Below are 19149 nucleotides of genomic sequence, written 5' to 3' on the forward strand. Positions count from 1 at the left end.
ACAAATGATGTGATAACTGGTATATTGAGGGGCACAAGTTTTTTTATAGGATGTCTGGTGCCAGACTGTTGCGGTTCATACAGAGCCTCTCTCGTAGAAAGCCCCTGGAGCCAGAGGGGGAGGTGTCCAACTTCAAACGATGTCTGACGACCCTTGACCTGGTGGCTCTGGGAGTTGGCAGCACACTGGGGGCTGGTGTGTATGTGCTGTCAGGAGAGGTGGCCAGAGCGGTGGCTGGGCCAAGCATCATCATCTCTTTTCTTGTGGCAGCAATAGCCTCAATCTTTGCAGGGTTATGCTATGCTGAGTTTGGTGCTCGGGTGCCCAAGACTGGTTCTGCCTACCTCTACAGCTATGTAACAGTGGGGGAGATATGGGCCTTCATCACTGGCTGGAACCTGTTGCTGTCATACATCATAGGCAAGTGAAATGTAACATACTATAAGATGATTTATCGGATATACTATATGACAATTTATCGTAAATACTATATGACGATTTATCTGATATACTATAAGACGATTTATCGGGGAGCTCCATCCCAGCATTTTTGAATGAAGTATGAATAACATACACCTGGGTTAAATACACCTGTCCCCCAGAGGTCCCACACTGGGTTAAATACACCTGTGCCTCAGAGGTCCCACACTGGGTTAAATACACCTGTCCCCCAGAGGTCCCACATTGGGTTAAATACACCTGTCCCTCAGAGGTCCCACACTGGGTTAAATACACCTGTCCCCCAGAGGTCCCACACTGGGTTAAATACACCTGTCCCTCAGAGGTCCCACATTGGGTTAAATACACCTGTCCCTCAGAGGTCCCACACTGGGTTAAATACACCTGTCCCTCAGAGGTCCCACATTGGGTTAAATACACCTGTCCCTCAGAGGTCCCACACTGGGTTAAATACACCTGTCCCTCAGAGGTCCAACACTGGGTTAAATACACCTGTCCCTCAGAGGTCCCACACTGGGTTAAATACACCTGTCCCTCAGAGGTCCAACACTGGGTTAAATACACCTGTCCCTCAGAGGTCCAACACTGGGTTAAATACACCTGTCCCTCAGAGGTCCAACACTGGGTTAAATACACCTGTCCCTCAGAGGTCCCACATTGGGTTAAATACACCTGTCCCTCAGAGGTCCCACACTGGGTTAAATACACCTGTCCCCCAGAGGTCCCACATTGGGTTAAATACACCTGTCCCTCAGAGGTCCCACATTGGGTTAAATACACCTGTCCCTCAGAGGTCCCACACTGGGTTAAATACACCTGTCCCCCAGAGGTCCCACATTGGGTTAAATACACCTGTCCCTCAGAGGTCCCACACTGGGTTAAATACACCTGTCCCTCAGAGGTCCCACATTGGGTTAAATACACCTGTCCCTCAGAGGTCCCACACTGGGTTAAATACACCTGTCCCTCAGAGGTCCAACACTGGGTTAAATACACCTGTCCCTCAGAGGTCCCACACTGGGTTAAATACACCTGTCCCTCAGAGGTCCCACACTGGGTTAAATACACCTGTCCCTCAGAGGTCCAACACTGGGTTAAATACACCTGTCCCTCAGAGGTCCCACACTGGGTTAAATACACCTGTCCCTCAGAGGTCCCACACTGGGTTAAATACACCTGTCCCTCAGAGGTCCAACACTGGGTTAAATACACCTGTCCCTCAGAGGTCCAACACTGGGTTAAATACACCTGTCCCTCAGAGGTCCCACACTGGGTTAAATACACCTGTCCCTCAGAGGTCCCACACTGGGTTAAATACACCTGTCTCTCAGAGGTCCCACACTGGGTTAAATACACCTGTCCCTCAGAGGTCCAACACTGGGTTAAATACACCTGTCCCTCAGAGGTCCCACACTGGGTTAAATACACCTGTCCCTCAGAGGTCCCACACTGGGTTAAATACACCTGTGCCTCAGAGGTCCCACACTGGGTTAAATACACCTGTCCCTCAGAGGTCCAACACTGGGTTAAATACACCTGTCCCCCAGAGGTCCCACATTGGGTTAGGGACATCATTCCTTCATCATGAAGATGAAGGAACATTCAAAGCAAATCCTGAATAAGGTTCTTCAAAATCACCATTCGGGGTAGGGTATAGTAACACTTACTGTGCAAACTGCAACAATAGCCCAAATGCTTCACAAATGTGGCCTTTATGGTAGATTAGCAAAAATAAAGTGATTGCTGAAAAATCTCAGCTAGAGTTTGCCAAAAGGCAAGTGGGAGACAGACCAAGCAGAAGAACAATGTATGGTCTGATAAGAACAAGTTTGAGCTTTTTGTCCTCTAAGCGTTAATTTTGGCACAAGCCTTACATCACACATCTTCCTGAGAACATCATCCTGACCATGAATCATGGTGATGGAAGCATCACGCTATGAGGATGCTTGTCTGAGTCAGGGCCTGGAAAGCTTGTAAAGATAGTGGGAAAAAGAGTTGCAGCAAAGTAAAAAGAAAGCCTGTGACAAAACCTGCTGAAATCTACTAGAGACCTAGGGCCGTATTCACAAAACATTTATTTTACCACTAAGAGGACTCCTAAACAGCACTAAAAGTTCCTAGCTAAGAGTTTCCTCTTAAAACGTATTCACATACAGTTGTGCTCAGAAGTTTGCATACCCTTGGAGAATTGGTAATATATGTACCATTTGTAAAGAAAATATGAGTGAGCAGGCAAAACACGTCTTTTATTTCTTATGGGATTCACATTCAACTGTAGGTCATAACAGAATGGCACAATCATAAAACAAAACGTGGCAACAAAGAAAAGAATGAACTGACCCCAGTCTGCATAACCTTAGTTCTTAATACTGTGTATTGCCCCCTTTATCATCAATGACAGCGGGCAGTCTTTTGTAATAGTTGTCTATGAGACCCCGAATTCTTGCAGGTGGTATAGCTGCCCATTCGTCTTGGCAAAATGTCTCCAGGTCATGCAAAGTCTTTGGTCGTCTTGTATGAACTGCACGATCTCCCCAGAGTGGCTCAATTAAATTAAGATCAGGAGACTGATGGTCACTCCAGGTTCCTTCACCTTTTTCTCCTGTAACCACTGGAGGGTCAACTTGTCCTTGTGCTTAGGGTCATTGTCGTGCTGGAAAGTCCAAGAGCGTCCCAAGCGCAGCTTTCGTGTAGAAGAATACAAATTGTCTGCCAGTATTTTCTCATAACATGCTGCATTCATCTTGCCATCAATTTTCACAAGATTCCCTGTGTCTTTAGAGCTCACATACACCCAAAACATCAGTGAGCCACCACCATGCTTCACAGTGGGGATGGTATTCTGTTCACTATAGGCCTTTTTGACCCCTCTCCAAACATAGCGCTTATGGTTGTGACCATAAAGCTCTATTTTGGTCTCGTCACTCCAAATTACAGTGTGCCAGAAGCTGTGAGGCATATCAAGTTTTTGTAAGTCATATTGTCCCTGGGCTTTTTTGTGGCATTGGCGCAGTAAAGGCTTCTTTCTGGCAACTCAACCATGCAGCTCATTTTTGTTCAAGTATTATCGTATTGTGCTCCTTGAAACAACTACAGTGTCTTTTTCCAGGGCAGCCTGTATTTCTCCTGAGGTTACCTGTGAGTTTTTCTTTGTATCCTAAACAATTCTTCTGGCAGTTTTGCCTGAAATCTTTCGTGGTCTACCTGACCTTGGCTTGGTATCAAGAGATCCCCAAATTTTCCACTTCTTAATAAGTGATTGAACAGTACTGACTGGCATTTGCAAGGCTTTGGATATCTTTTCATATCCTTTTCCATCTATATAAAGTTCCATTACCTTGTTACGCAGGTCTTTTGACAGTTCTTTTCTGCTCCCCATGGCTCAGTATCTAACTTGCTCAGTGCATCCACGTGAGAGCTGAAAAACTCGTTGACTATTTATACACAGACACTAACTGCAATTTAAAAAGCCACAGGTGTGGGAAATTCACCTTTAACTGCTATTTTCACCTGTGTGTGTCACCTTTAAAAAGGAGCCAAACAACTATGTGATAATAAATGGCTTCATATGATCACTATCCTTAAATAAAATACAGTTTTTTGCATGATCAGTCATATTTTCTAAATCAATGCCAAAGTTTCAGTTTCTACCAGGGTATGCAAACTTATGAGCACAACTGTAGCTGCAAAGACCAACTTTTACTAAGGAATGGGGAGAAGTCTTAAGCTAAGAGACAGTATGGGGTTGATCACGTTGCTAAGGATGATGTCTGTTCCACAAACAAGTTTACTTACTTATGCGTACAGTGATTGGCTGAGAGGGGAGGTGTCACGAAGCAGGTGTAGTGGAGTGTGTAGAGAAACTTGGAGCCAAACGCAGGGAGGCGATAAACAAACTGTATTTTCAATAAATCAAACACAAAGGCACGCTATAACACGGCGACCAAAACGCTCAAACGCACGTGCCTCTCTCCACAATAGAAAGACATAGAACAATACCATACAAAGACACCCAGAAACACAGGAACTAATATAGACAACCTAATGAGGGAATGGACACCAGGTGTGTGCAATAACAAGACATGACAGTGCCGTGGGAGGAGGAGTAGCGTGGCTAGAAGACCGGCGACGACGCGCGCCGAATACCACGTCGGGGGGGGTGGCACGCGTCCTCCACTCGCGTCCTCGTTACAGTACCCCCCCCTCGACGCGCGAGGTTCACACGCTCCACCTGCCCATTAGCTTCGGGGTGGAACCCGGAGGTGAGACTGACCGAGACCCCCAATCGGCCCATAAAGGCCTTCCAAACCCGGGACGTGAACTGAGGGCCCCGGTCAGAAACAATGTCCTCCGGCACCCCGTAGTGCCGGAAGACATGGGTGAATAAAGCCTCTGTGGTCTGCAGGGCCGTCGGGAGACCAGGGAGAGGAAGGAACCGGCAGAAAATCAATGGACAGGTGAGACCACGGTCGTTGTGGAATGGGCAAAGGATGTAACTTACCCACCGGAAGGTGTCTAGGTGCCTTACACTGAGCGCACACCGAACAGGAGGACACGTACGCCCTCACATCCTTGGCCAGACCAGGCCACCAGTACTTATCGTTAAGGCAGCACACAGTACGGTCTATGCCCGGGTGACCCGTGGAAGGGGACGTGTGGGCCCAGTAGATGAGACGGTCACGAACATCCAGCAGGACGTACTGACGATCCGCAACCGGCGCCACAATGCACGAGGCGGGCAGAATCGGTGTATCATCTACCCGCCTCACACCCGCATCACACAACCGAGACAGCGCGTCTGCCTTGGCGTTTTTTGTACCCGGCACGTATGACAGCGTGAAATCGAACCGGGCAAAAAACAACGCCCACCTGGCCTGGCGAGGGTTCAGTCTCCTCGCCGCTCGGATGTACTCCAGGTTACGGTGGTCGGTCCAGACTACAAACGGGTGTCTCGCTCCCTCGAGCCAATGTCTCCAAACAGTCAAGGCGCTAAACACAGCCAACAGCTCCCTGTCACCGACGCCATAGTTGCGCTCTGCCTCACTGAGCTTTCGCGAGTAAAAAGTGCAGGGGCGACGCTTAGGAGGGGTACCCGACAGTTGGGACAATACAGCACCTATCCCCACCTCTGAGGCATCCACCTCCACTATGAACGGCAGTGACGGATCGGGGTGAGCCAGAACCGGGGCAGAGGTGAACATTCTCTTAAGGGTGCGAAATGCGACGTCTGCCTCGGTCGTCCAGGTGATCCGGCTCGGCCCACCCTTCAACAAGGAAGTAATAGGAGCTGCCACCTTGCTGAAGCCCCGTATAAACCTACGGTAGAAATTGGCAAACCCAATAAACCGCTGCACAGCCTTGACCGTGGTGGGAACGGGCCAATTACGCACGGCTAACACGCGATCGACCTCCATTTCCACCCCACCGGCGGAAATCCGAAACCCGAGGAAAGAGACGGCTCGCTGGAAGAACGCGCACTTCTCTGCTTTAGCGTACAGGCCATGCTCCAACAGCCGCTTCAGCACCCTGCGAACGAGAGACACATGCTCAGCACGCGTAGTGGAATACACGAGGATGTCGTCAATGTAAACCACAACTCCGCGCCCCAGCATGTCCCTAAACACATCGTTCACAAAGGACTGAAACACTGCCAGAGCATTCATCAACCCATACGGCATCACCAGGTATTCGTAGTGACCCGTGGTGGTGCTGAAGGCCGTCAACCACTCGTCTCCCTCTCGGATTCTCACCAAATTGTACGCACTCCGGAGGTCCAGTGTCGTGAAGAAGCGCGCCCCATGCATTGATTCAATATATTGGGAAATCAGGGGGATAGGATATGAGTACCGGATCGTCAGTTTGTTTAACGCCCTGTAGTCAATGCACGGACGCAAACCCCCATCCTTCTTCCTCACAAAAAAGAAACTCGAGGAGGCGGGCGAGGTGGAACGGCGGATCTGCCCCTGCCACAGGGATTCGGCCACATAGGTCTCCATCGCTGCGGTTTCTGCCTGCGACAGGGGATACACATGACAATAAGGCGGCACAGCATCTCCCTTTAGGTTTATAGCACAATCCCCGGACTGATGTGGTGGCAAACGACTAGCCATGGTCTTCGAAAAGACCAGTGCTAAATCGGCATATTCCAGGGGGAATGTGCACTGCGGAGACACTGTCTGGACTTTCCACCGAGGTCGCACCAACGGAAACACCTAGACACCTCTCCAGACACACCTGAGACCACCCTGTCAACACTCTCTGCGACCAGGAAATAGTTGGGTTGTGTCCCGACAACCATGGAAGACCCAGCACCACAGGGAAAGCAGGAGAGTGAATAACATGAAATTCAATCTGTTCGGTATGGGCGTGCTGTACGGTCATCGTGATAGGGACCGTGACGTGCTCAACGAGACCAGTGCCTAGTGGTTTGCTGTCTAAGCCTGTAATGGACCTGGGTTGAGACAATGGCACCAGCGGAATGCGCAGTTTCTGTGCGTAACCGCTGTCCATAAAATTCCCAGCTGCGCCTGAGTCTACGAGCGCCTTACACTGAGAGTTAGCAGGAAAGTCAGGGAAGGCCACCAAAAGTGTCATGTGCTTCGCAGAGAGCCCTGACAGTATGTTTGGTCCACTCACCTGACTCAGTGTAGGGGTGTCAGGCTTCCTCCGCTCGACCCCCTCTCGCTGGAAACAGTGGGAGGCAGAGTGTCCCTTCCTCCCACAAAAGGAACACACCCTAGGCCGCACCGTCTTCCTTCGTGCAGCGCCTCCCACTTCCATGGGTTCAGGTCCGGCGACGGGGTGTACCGGAGGGGGCTGATCATTCCCGGTGCGTCCGCGGGTGGCTAGCAGATTGTCCAGCCGGATCGCCATGTCGACGAGCTGGTCGAATGTCAACATGGCGTCCAGGCATGCCAGCTCCCTACGAACGTCGGACCGTAAGTGGCACCGGAAATGATCAATAAGTGCCCTGTCGTTCCTGCCTCAGGTGCACGAGACGCTCGCCGACCTCCCTGCCGTCGGGCGGGTGATCGAACACGGCCCGGAAGAGGCCGACGAACGCCCCGTAATGGGCCAACTCCGGCCCGTTAGTGGACCAAACGGAGTTGGCCCAGTCCAACGCCTTGCCCCTCAGGCAGGAGACAAGGGCCGAGACCTTCTCCCTATCCCCCGGGTGAGGGCTGAGGGAGGCGAAATATAGCTCCAACTGGAGCAAAAACCCAGAGCACTGGGCTGCGTCTCCGCTGAATCCCTGAGGAAGGCTCAGTTGAATGGTCCTCCTCTGCGACGGTGGAGACGATGGCAGGGGCACTTCGGCCGGGTTGAGTAGAGGTGGTTACTGCTCGGGTGGCAGCCTCGCCTCCAACCGCCGCATAGCCTGGACCATCTCGGTCACGGCCTCCCCCAGGGACGCAATCATGCTGCCATGGTGGTGGATTAGGTCACTCCCCGCTGACTCCATTCTGGTGTGGTATTCTGTCACGAAGCAGGTGTAGTGGAGTGTGTAGAGAAACTTGGAGCCAAACGCAGGGAGGCGATAAACAAACTGTATTTTCAATAAATCAAACACAAAGGCACGCTATAACACGGCGACCAAAACGCTCAAACGCACGTGCCTCTCTCCACAATAGAAAGACATAGAACAATACCACACAAAGACACCCAGAAACACAGGAACTAATATAGGCAACCTAATGAGGGAATGGACACCAGGTGTGTGCAATAACAAGACATGACAGTGCCGTGGGAGGAGGAGTAGCGTGGCTAGAAGACCGGCGACGACGCGCGCCGAATACCACGTCGGGGGGGATGGCACGCGTCCTCCACTCGCGTCCTCGTTACAGAAGGGGTCTCTGTCATTGAATTCATCATAGCAATACTGTAGAAGGATGTTTCATGTTGCCATATTGAAATAAAGATATTCCAATAAAAAAATGTAGGCCAAGTGTCATCGATTAAAGATTAAACCAAGAATGATATACTGACTAGTCAAGATACGTTCAGCTAATTGTCAGCCATTTATATATGTAGCAGCTCATAAAGAAATGCATGTTCATCTTTTGATGGTGCAATAATTTGTGCAATTAATTATGTGTCCCATTTATAGCACCAACTACACTTTGTTTCTTTGTAGTTGGTGAATATTATGAGGAAACCGAATTATTTGTCACACGATATGGAGTCTGGGGAGGGCATTTACTGTTTGATGTAATATTCTACTGACAGATGACTGAGATATACATAGATACACATGACTGAGATATACATAGCTGCTTTTTTCCTGTGGCCAAGTAGTATATAGAGTTGTCACAACATGGATCTCCGTTATCTCTTTATGTTATTCAGTTGATTCTGTTTGTTGGTTCAGTCACAACATCCCTGATTATCTCTATATGATCATAATACCCTCGCAATTAAGGTGATACCTTGTTAAAAGCTCAGTATCAATAAATGTTTCTAAAACATCAACCTGATTATGAGGAGGATTGCCAGCTCAGCCTTTAGGATTGCTGGTGATTTGGTGTTAGTGACTTAAGAGTCCTCTTGACTACTCCTAACTTTCCACAGATTTAGGAGCTGGTTTTAGCTCTGAAAACCTTTGTGAAATACTCTTAGACCAAAAATATAGGAGTCCTAAAGTTAGGACTGACACACCCATTTTTTTAGAGTTACTCCTTAAATCAGCAAATTAGGAGCTACTTTTAGCCTTAAGATGTTTTGTGAATACGCCCCTGGAACTTGGGAGAAGATTAATCTTTCAGCAGGACATTGATCCCAAATATACAGCCAAAGCCCCTCTGTAGTTGCTTTAAAAGGAAAAAGTCAATGTCCTGGACTAGTTCAGTCAAAGCCCAGACTTCAGTCCAATTGAGAAAATGTGGAAATTTGCTATTCACCAAAGGTCCCCATCCAATTGCTATTCACCAAAGTAGAAAATTGCTATTCACCAAAGGTCCCCATCCAATCTAACAGAAATTTAGCAATTTTGCAAAGAACAATTTTGAATTCTAATGCAATCAAAACGTTTCTGTTTTCTATCTGATATTCATTAAGAACAAATTGTAGATTTTATTTTTCTCTTCGACGTTATTGATTTTATTTTTGTGTTTATCAGTTGTGAAAACTCTTGATTAAATACATTTTGATTCCATGTTGTAACATCATAAAATGTGGAAATGTCCAAGGGGGTTGACTACTTTTGAGGACTACTGTATTTTAGAAAATCTTTGAAATTATAGGATTTCAGAGGTTTTACTGAAAATGGTCAGGGACTCTGCAGTCCTAGTTTTAGAGGAAGATGATGACACAACTGGGGTACTCAAACAGAGAATAATTTTGACTGGCGCAACGCATGCTCATAGGGCTGGGAGAGCCAAGAGACAAAAAGCTTGGGATTTATCATTGCCTGAAGGTAGGGGAAAGTTCACAGAAGTGCTGGTTGAATCTGAGGGTGCATGGGAATAGTAGTTGAGAGTGATTGGAAGATAATGACAAATAATTGAAATTGACCAAAAGAAGACAATGGAGTAAAATTCATTAATAATGATACATTTATGGGAGATGCCCCAGAGGGAGGTGCATTTGGCCAGCATTTTCTGATTTTCAGGAATTAGTCAATGAAAATTGTTACCTTGCATTGTCACGCTTTAGCCGCGTCATGTGGAAGCTTGGGCTTCTGTGAGTTCAGTCAAGGTGGAAGGCCAGAGTGAGTTCCCTCAGGCATGTGTGGATTCCAATCTAGACTTCCTGGTTGAGCAGGCAGCATCATAAAAACCAGAGGCCTCAGGTATGGGAGGCTGGTAAGCAATACTTTTAAATTTTTATTATGAAAGAGTATCAGTATAGGCCAAGACCAGCCTTAGTATTTAGCTCAGTATGTGGGCAGATATAAGCTGCAACCTACTGAGCCAGAACCACCAATAAAAACTAAATGAAATTGCTCTTTATTTCACTAAAAGGCAGGGGGCGAGCAGGTCCAAGGGGCTACTTATGTAGCGCTAGGGTGTACACATTATTCATCAAATGTTTCCACTCACTACCCCCATTTATAATGTGAGAACAAGCCGGCTGCAAGCGGATAGATATCATTGTTTGTGAAATAGTGATAAAAGGAGGAGAGCATGCAGAGTAGTATAGCCTACTCTGATTCTGGGTCATGTACGCATCCACCAAAGGTCATGTTAGTATTTATAGATTTATTTTGGGAGATGCCAATTATGGTGCTGTTTTCTACAACCGATGCCAAGTGATTTAACTGAACTGGTGCCACTGAGGGTGACATGGGAGAACTTGGAAAAGTTGAACACCAGGCTTTGTGCATTATGGATAAGTTCTGTAACAGATAAACACAAAAGAAAACCACCTTCTGTTCTTCTACATGACAGAAATAATCTCCTTCTGTCCTTTTCACATAACAGACAAAAACACTTTCTGTATTTTATACTTAAATGTCAACCAGCCCTTCATATATCAAGACATGAGGGTTTCTTGATAGTGTTTTGTTCTTTGACCAGGAACATCAAGTGTAGCCAGGGCGTGGAGCGGGAACTTTGATGACCTCATTGGAAATGCCATTACCAACTCTTTGGGAAAACATGCAGCCATGGATTTGCCAGGCCTTGCTTCCTACCCAGATCTCTTTGCGGCTGCTCTCATCATGCTGTTGGCAGGCATGTTCTATTATCAGAAATGTTATATGAGGCAAAATTACACAATATACACTGATCAGCCATAACATTATGACCACCTGCCTAATATTGTGTAGGTCCCCTTTTGCAGCCAAAAAAGCCCTGACCCGTCTAAGCATGAACCCCACTAGATCTCTGAAGGTGTCCTGTGATATCTGGAACCAAGACGTTAGCAGTAGATCCTTTAAGTCCTGTAAGTTGCGAGGTGGGGCCTCCATGGATTGGATTTGTTTGTCCAGCACATCCCAAAGATGCTCGATTTGATTGAGATATGTGGAATTTGGAGACCAAGTCAACACCTTGAACTTGTGTTCCTCAAACCATTCCTGAACCATTTTTGCTTTGTGGCGGGGTGCATTATCCTGGTGAAAGAGGCCTGTGCCATCAGGGAATAACTTTCCCATGAAAGGACATACATGGTCTGCAACAATTCTTAGGTAGGTGGTACGTGTCAAAGTAACATCCACATGAAAGGCAGGACCCAAGGTTTCCCAGCAGAACATTGCCCAAAGCATCACACTGCCTCCGCCGGCTTGCCTCCTTCCCATAGTGCATCCTGGTACCATGTGTTCTCCAGGTAAGCGATGCACATGCACCTGACCATCCACGGGATGTAAAAGAAAACCTGATTCATCAGACCAGCCTATCTTCTTCCATTGCTCCATGCTCCAATTCTGATGCTCACATGCCCTTTGTAGGCGCTTGCGGCAGTGGACAGGGGTCAACATAGGCACCTTGAATGGTCTGAGGCTACGCAGCCTCATACACAACAAACTGTGATACATTGTGTGTTCTGACACCTTTCTATCAGTACCATCATTAACTTTTTCACCAATTTGAGCTACAGTAGCTCGTCTGTTGGATTGGACCACACGGGCCAGCCTTCGCTCCCCATGTGCATCAGTGAGCCTTGGCCACCCATGACCCTGTCACCGGTTCACCGCTTTTCCTTCCTTGGACCACTTTTGATAGGTTCTGACCCAATCGAGACATCACAATTTGGCCCTTGTCAAAGTTTCTCAGATCCATATGCTTGCCCATTGTTCCTGCTTCTAACACATCAACTTTGAGGACAGAATGTTCACTTGCTGCCTAATATATACCACCCATTGACAGGTGCAATGATAACGAGATTATCAGTGTTTTTCACTTCACCTGTCAGTGGTCATAATGTTATGGCTGATCGTTGTATAACTGAGCTTACTTTTTTTGGTTCTAACAATTCATCACTGCTTTTCTCTACAGGGGTGCTTGCGTTTGGCGTTAAAGAGTCTGCTGTTGTGAATAAGGTTTTTACAGCCGTTAACACAGTGGTGTTGTTCTTTGTTGTCATCGCTGGCTTCATCAAAGGTGACATTCAAAACTGGTGTATTAGTGAAGACACTATTCTGAATGGCACATCAAATGAGTACGGACTTTTCTCCATTATTCAAATCTTAGCACTTTTACAGTTATGCTCATATGTTTGCATTCCCTGGCATAAATTGTGAAATGTTGGCATTGATTTTTATAATATGACTGATCATGCAAAAACTCTGTTTTTTATTTAAGGATAGTGATCATATCACTTATTATCACATAGTTGTTTGCCTCCTTTTTAAATCATAATGATAACAGAAATCACCCAAATCAAAAGCCCTGATCAAAAGTTTACATACCCTTGAATGTTTGGCCTAGTTACAGACACACAAGGTGACACACAAAGGTGAAAATGGAATTTAAATGTGAATTTCCCACACCTGTGGTTTTTTAAATTGCAATAGGTGTCTGTGTATAAATAGTCAATGAGTGTGTTAACTCTCACGTGGATGCACTGAGCAGGCTAGATACTGATCCATGGGGAGCAGAAAAGCACTGTCAAAAGACCTGCGTAACAAGGTAATGGAACTTTATAAGGATGGAAAAGGATATAAAAAGATATCCAAAGCCTTGCAAATGCCAGTCGGTTCTGTACAATAACTTATTAAGAAGTGGATCATTCTGGGATCTCTTGATACCAAGCTAAGGTCGGGTAGACCAAGGGAAATTTCAGCCAAAACTGCCAGAAGAATTGTAGTTGTTTCAAGGAGCACAATATGACAATACAAAAATGAGCTGCATAGTCGAGTTGCCAGAAAGAAGCCTTTACTGCGCCAATGCCACAAAAAAGCCCAGTTACAATATGCCCGACAACACCTTGACACGCCTGACAGCTTCTGGCACACTGTCATTTGGAGTGATGTTATCAAAGTAGAGCTTGATGGTCACAACCATAAGCGCTATGTTTGGTGAGGGGCCAACAAGGCCTGTAGTGAACAGAATACCATCCCCACTGTGAAGCATGGTGGTGGCTCACTGATGTTTTGGGGGTATGTGAGCTCTAAAGACACAGGAAATCTTGTGAAAATTGTTGGCAAGATGAATGCAGCATGTTATGAGAAAATACTGGCAGACAATTTGTATTCTTCTGCACGAAAAATGCGCATGGAACGCTCTTGGACTTTCCAGCACGACAATGACCCTAAGCACAAGGACAAGTTGACCCTCCAGTGGTTACAGCAGAAAAAGGTGAAGGAACCTGGAGTGGCTATCACAGTCTCCTGACCTTAATATCATCGATATACTGCCAATCTGGGGAGATCTCAAATGTGTGGTTCATGCAAGACGACCAAAGACTTTGCATGACCTGGAGGCATATTGCCAAGACAAATGGACAGCTATTCCACCTGAAAGAATGCTGGGCCTCATAGACAACTATTACAAAAGACTGCATGCTGTCATTGATGCTAAAGGGAGCAATACACAGTATTAAGAACTAAAGGTATGCAGCCTGGGGTCAGTTCATTTTTTTCTTTGTTGCCATGTTTTGTCTTATGATTGTTCCATTCTGTTATGACCTACAGTGGAATGTAAATCCCATAAGAAATAAAAGATGTGTTTTGCCTGCTCACTCATGTTTTCTTTACAAATGGTACATATATTATCAATTCTCCAAGGGTATGCAAACTTTTGAGCACAACTGTATGAAATTCAATATGTTTAAATAAAGTACGGTAAAATGATATTAAAATAACAAAAACATCTTCTCCCTCCAGAAACATTACATCTGCACTAAACCAAACCTCAAATTATGGTGTTGGTGGTTTCTTCCCCTTTGGCGTTGAGGGAACATTAGCTGGAGCTGCAACCTGTTTTTACGCCTTTGTCGGTTTTGATTGCATTGCAACAACGGGTAACTTTACCGAACACCTCAAAGAAGTATATCATTTCCTATTGGATAATGTGCTAAACACCTTGGCCGTCTTTCAAATGACCAATAGTTGAAACAATGTGTCAATGTCACATCTCTCAGGGGAGGAGGTGCAGAACCCTCAGAAGTCAATCCCTCTGGGCATCGTAGTGTCCCTGCTGATATGCTTCCTGGCGTACTTTGGTGTCTCGGCAGCTCTGACACTAATGATGCCATACTACTTGCTCAACGTCCACAGCCCATTGCCAGTAGCCTTCACATACATCGGCTGGGGCCCTGCCAAGTATGCTGTGGCTGTTGGCTCCCTCTGTGCCCTTTCAACAAGGTGCAATGTGACAGAATTATCAGCTTTAGTCTCTAGGCTTTATGGTAAAGTTTAAGTAGCGATTTGTAAACTGTGTGCTGATTTCGCAGTCTTCTAGGATCAATGTTTCCCATGCCCCGGGTGCTCTTTGCGATGGCCAGGGACGGGCTGCTCTTCAAGCCACTCAGTAAAATGAGTTCTCAACAAAGTCCTGTGGTGGCAACTCTATCTTCAGGTGCTGTGGCAGGTAAAGCTGCACAATATTATCAATTGCCAGGGAAACTAAACTATGGATTTACACTAAAACACATTTGGTTGTGAGTCAGACTCAGATGCTTTACTTTGTCTGGGTTGGTATTAAAAATGTGCAATATTATAAAATACCGTGGGGAGAATAAGTATTTGATACACTGCCGATTTTGCAGGTTTTCCCACTTACAAAGCATGCAGAAGTCTATCATTTTTATCATAGGTACTTGTGTGAATGTGAGTGTGAGTGATGGAATCTAAAACCAAAATCCAGAAAATCACATGATTTTTAAGTAATTAATTTGCATTTTATTGCATGACATAAGTATTTGATACATCAGAAAAGCAGAACTTAATATTTGGTACAGAAACCTTTGTTTGCAATTACAGAGATCATACGTTTCCTGTAGTTCTTGACCAAGTTTGCACACACTGCAGCAGGGATTTTGGCCCACTCCTCCATACAGACCTTCTCCAGATCCTTCAGGTTTTGGGGCTGTTGCTGGGCAATACGGACTTTCAGCTCCCTCCAAATATTTTCTATTGGGCTCAGGTCTGGAGACTGGCTAGGTCACTCCAGGATCTTGAGATGTTTCTTACGGAGCCACTCCTTAGTTGCCCTGGCTGTGTGTTTTGGGTCATTGTCATGCTGGAAGACCCAGCCACGATCCATCTTCAATGCTCTTACTGAGGGAAGGAGGTTGTTGGCCAAGATCTCGCGATACATGGCCCCATCCATCCTCTCCTCAATACGGTGCAGTTGTCCTGTCCCCTTTGCATAAAAGCATCCCCAAAGAATGATGTTTCCACCTCCATGCTTCACGGTTGGGATGGTGTTCTTAAGGTTGTACTCATCCTTCTTCTTCCTCCAAACATGGCGAGTGGAGTTTAGACCAAACAGCTCTATTTTTGTCTCATCAGACCACATGACCTTCTCCCATTCCTCCTCTGGATCATCCAGATGGTCACTGGCAAACTTCAGATGGGCCTGGACATGCGCTGGCTTGAGCAGGGGGACCTTGCGTGCGCTGCAGGATTTTAATCCATGACGCCGTAGTGTGTTACTAATGGTTTTCTTTGAGACTGTGGTCCCAGCTCTCTTCAGGTCATTGACCAGGTCCTGCCGTGTAGTTCTGGACTGATCCCTCACCTTCCTCATGATCATTGATGCCCCACAAGGTGAGATATTGCATGGAGCCCCAGACTGAGGGAGATTGATCGTCATCTTGAACTTCTTCCATTTTCTAATAATTGCGCCAACAGTTGTTGCCTTCTCACCAAGCTGCTTGCCTATTGTCCTGTAGCCCATCCCAGCCTTGTGCAGGTCTACAATTTTATCCCTGATATCCTTTCACAGCTCTCTGGTCTTGGCCATTGTGGAGAGGTTGGAGTCTGTTTGATTGAGTTTGTGGACAGGTGTCTTTTATACAGGCAACCAGTTCAAACAGGTGCAGTTAATACAGGTAATGAGTGGAGAACAGGAGGGCTTCTTAACGAAAAACTAACAGGTCTGTGTGAGCCGGAATTCTTACTGGTTGATAGGTGATCCAATACTTATGTCATGCAATAAAATGCAAATGTATTATTTAAAAATCATACAATGTGATTTTCTGGATTTTTGTAATAGATTCCGTTTCTCACAGTTGAAGCGTACCTATGATAAAAATTACAGACTTCTACATGCTTTGTAAGTAGGAAAACCTGCAATATCGGCAGTGTATCAAATACTTGTTCTCCCCACTGTATATAGGTGTCGTGGTTAGAGCATCTGACCAGTAAGAAAAAGATTACTTGATCATATCCCTTAGCCTGGCAATCTTTTGTTTTGTCCCTGAGCAAGGCAATTGCCCTATTTGTTCCAAGGTTGTTTTAGTAAATTACAAATATGGACAAATAAGGTTAAAAAATATTTGTTTTTGTCTTTGTAGCAATCATGGCCTTGTTATTTGACCTGAAGGCACTCGTTAACATGATGTCAATTGGAACGCTCTTTGCCTACACTCTTGTAGCGATATGTATTCTTATATTAAGGTATGTTTGATTTATCTGATCAGTGACTTTTTACACAGTGGGATTTAATACCAGCTATAAATGAATCTGGTTATTTTGTGTCTATGTGTTTGTTTAGGTACCAACCAAATCTCAGTGAAGACTCCGGTGGGAATGATTCATCTAAATCTTTTTCCATGATGGAGGCTCTAAATCCTCCATCTCAGGCCACAGCTCAAACCTCTAAAAATGTATCAATTTTCACAGTCTTTGTCAGTGAGTGCTTTTTTATTTATTTTATCAGTGTTTAAATAAAGGTTATTATTCTCTTTCCAGTTGTATTCAGTTTCATACTGGCTTAGAGGTCTAACAAGTTTGCTTCCTCTCCAGTCCTTTTAGCAATTATTCTAAGCGTTGTCCTGACCAAGGCAGTGAACTCCCTGATGAACCAGGAGCTGTGGACTATTTTAATAGTCTCTGCAATCCTTTCCATGCTGTTCCTCACTGTTTTCATCATTTGGAGACAACCTCAGAATACAACAAAAGCTGCTTTCATGGTAACGTTCCATTCGGAATATCATGTCAGCGTGCAACAGTGGCCTGAACCACTGTGTAAAATGGTAACCTTTTTATCATGCTATCTGCAGGTTCCTTTTATACCAGCGCTTCCTATAATGAGTGCATTTGTCAATGTCTATCTCATGGTTCAGTTGGGAGGAGAAACATGGATTCGCTATGCTGTTTGGATGGCCATGGGTAAGAAATTTATGAAGTATATTATCTTCTTTTGAATTATTAGCATAATTACCACAGAATTATCAATTACATTGTATTATTAAACAGCACATGCAATGCCTTTAAAAAGTAAAATAGTAAAATAAAGTATCCATGATATTGTGTTTCTTTACCAAGGGTTACTGATCTACTTCTGTTATGGAGTTCATCACAGTGTGCAAAAGCAAAGGATGGAAAATGCACACAATCAGGTCAACATTCAATGCCTTAACACAAATATGGAACAAAACTTTGTGACGGATGAGAATTCCTGAGGCACTGATATCTGAACTGCAATTTAAATAAAAAAGATTAAAATGACAACACGGCTTTTTATGATGTATAATTATATAAAGGTGTTTGTATTGAAAAGGGACATTTTAAAACATACTCTACTGCTAATTACTCTTGATACATATTACCTTCAGAATTTTGTTTCATGAACAGCTCATGTTATCAAGAAATGTATCTGTCAACCTGACACTATTTGTGTCATGTGGATTGTGCCTTATGTGAAACTATTTGTAATGATTTAAATGATTTTCAATTTAATGATCGTCAATGATTTTAAAATAAACTGCACTTTCTAAACTGTCAGAAGTGGACAGTAATAAAAGTGAACAGATGTTTACTTAATGTTGGCCCACTACAGAGCACTGTACATTGAAAAAGTATTGTAATTTCATAGCAAGTATCAGTACATAGTATGGTCAATGTGGTGCCCAGGGATGGAGTTGTTAGTGCTGCTGCCTACAACATGTGTCTGTACACCACTGCTGGTAAGGGCTCTACCATTCCTGTCTTTTTAACTAGTTGTCCATCCAAATAAATGAGAATGTTTTTTACCTGCATGTTGTGACTGAGTTGGATGTATTGTGTTTTATACATTATTATATACTGAGTGCTAAATTCAAATCCAGAATGCTGATTGGCTGATAGCTGTAATAAAGGACACCTTATACCACGGATATGACCTTACATTACTTGTTTCTTCTCTATAACAGCAACAACGCATCTCTGGAGTTCCCAATATACTATGGCTGACCACTGTGTCTAGACACTGTGATGAACCGTGTCTCTAGGCCACAACTCTTAGCTGTGGTATATAACATTACAGTGCTACAGTGCCCTGGAGAATTATTGGCACCCTAGGTAAATATGGAGAAAAAAAGGCTTTTAATTTTTTTTATGGTTGTTTATCAGCTTGATCTTTCACTACTAAAAGTAATATGAATCACTTTGTAGTGCTACAAATTACTTTATTCCGACCTATAGCAAAAGAAGCTGCTGTGTCGTACAGTTGCAGCCAAAAATATTTATATTATATATTATATTAATATAATATATTATTATTATTATATTTACAGATTTGCTCTACATTTTTCCCTATTTAATAATAAAAGAAGTAAAATATCAACTCCAGCGTTATACAGTGGGGCAAAAAAGTTTTTAGTCAG

General features: G+C 44.8%; 1 protein-coding gene across 1 annotated transcript; it reads left to right on the forward strand.

Moving 5' to 3' along the window:
- The first annotated feature begins 50 nt into the window (after positions 1–50).
- zgc:175280 (cationic amino acid transporter 2 family protein) lies at positions 51–18544 on the forward strand. The gene is made up of 11 exons (XM_020048069.2): positions 51–420; positions 10974–11129; positions 12393–12526; positions 14265–14358; positions 14479–14701; positions 14791–14927; positions 16858–16960; positions 17058–17194; positions 17309–17475; positions 17566–17674; positions 17831–18544. Exons 1-11 carry the CDS (start codon positions 51–53, stop codon positions 17965–17967), a joined length of 1767 nt encoding a protein of 588 aa, XP_019903628.2. The 3' UTR covers positions 17968–18544.
- Positions 18545–19149: the final 605 nt, after the last annotated feature.

The sequence above is a fragment of the Esox lucius genome, chromosome 7, assembly GCF_011004845.1.
Source record: "Esox lucius isolate fEsoLuc1 chromosome 7, fEsoLuc1.pri, whole genome shotgun sequence".
NCBI classification, from domain to species: Eukaryota; Metazoa; Chordata; class Actinopteri; order Esociformes; family Esocidae; genus Esox; species Esox lucius.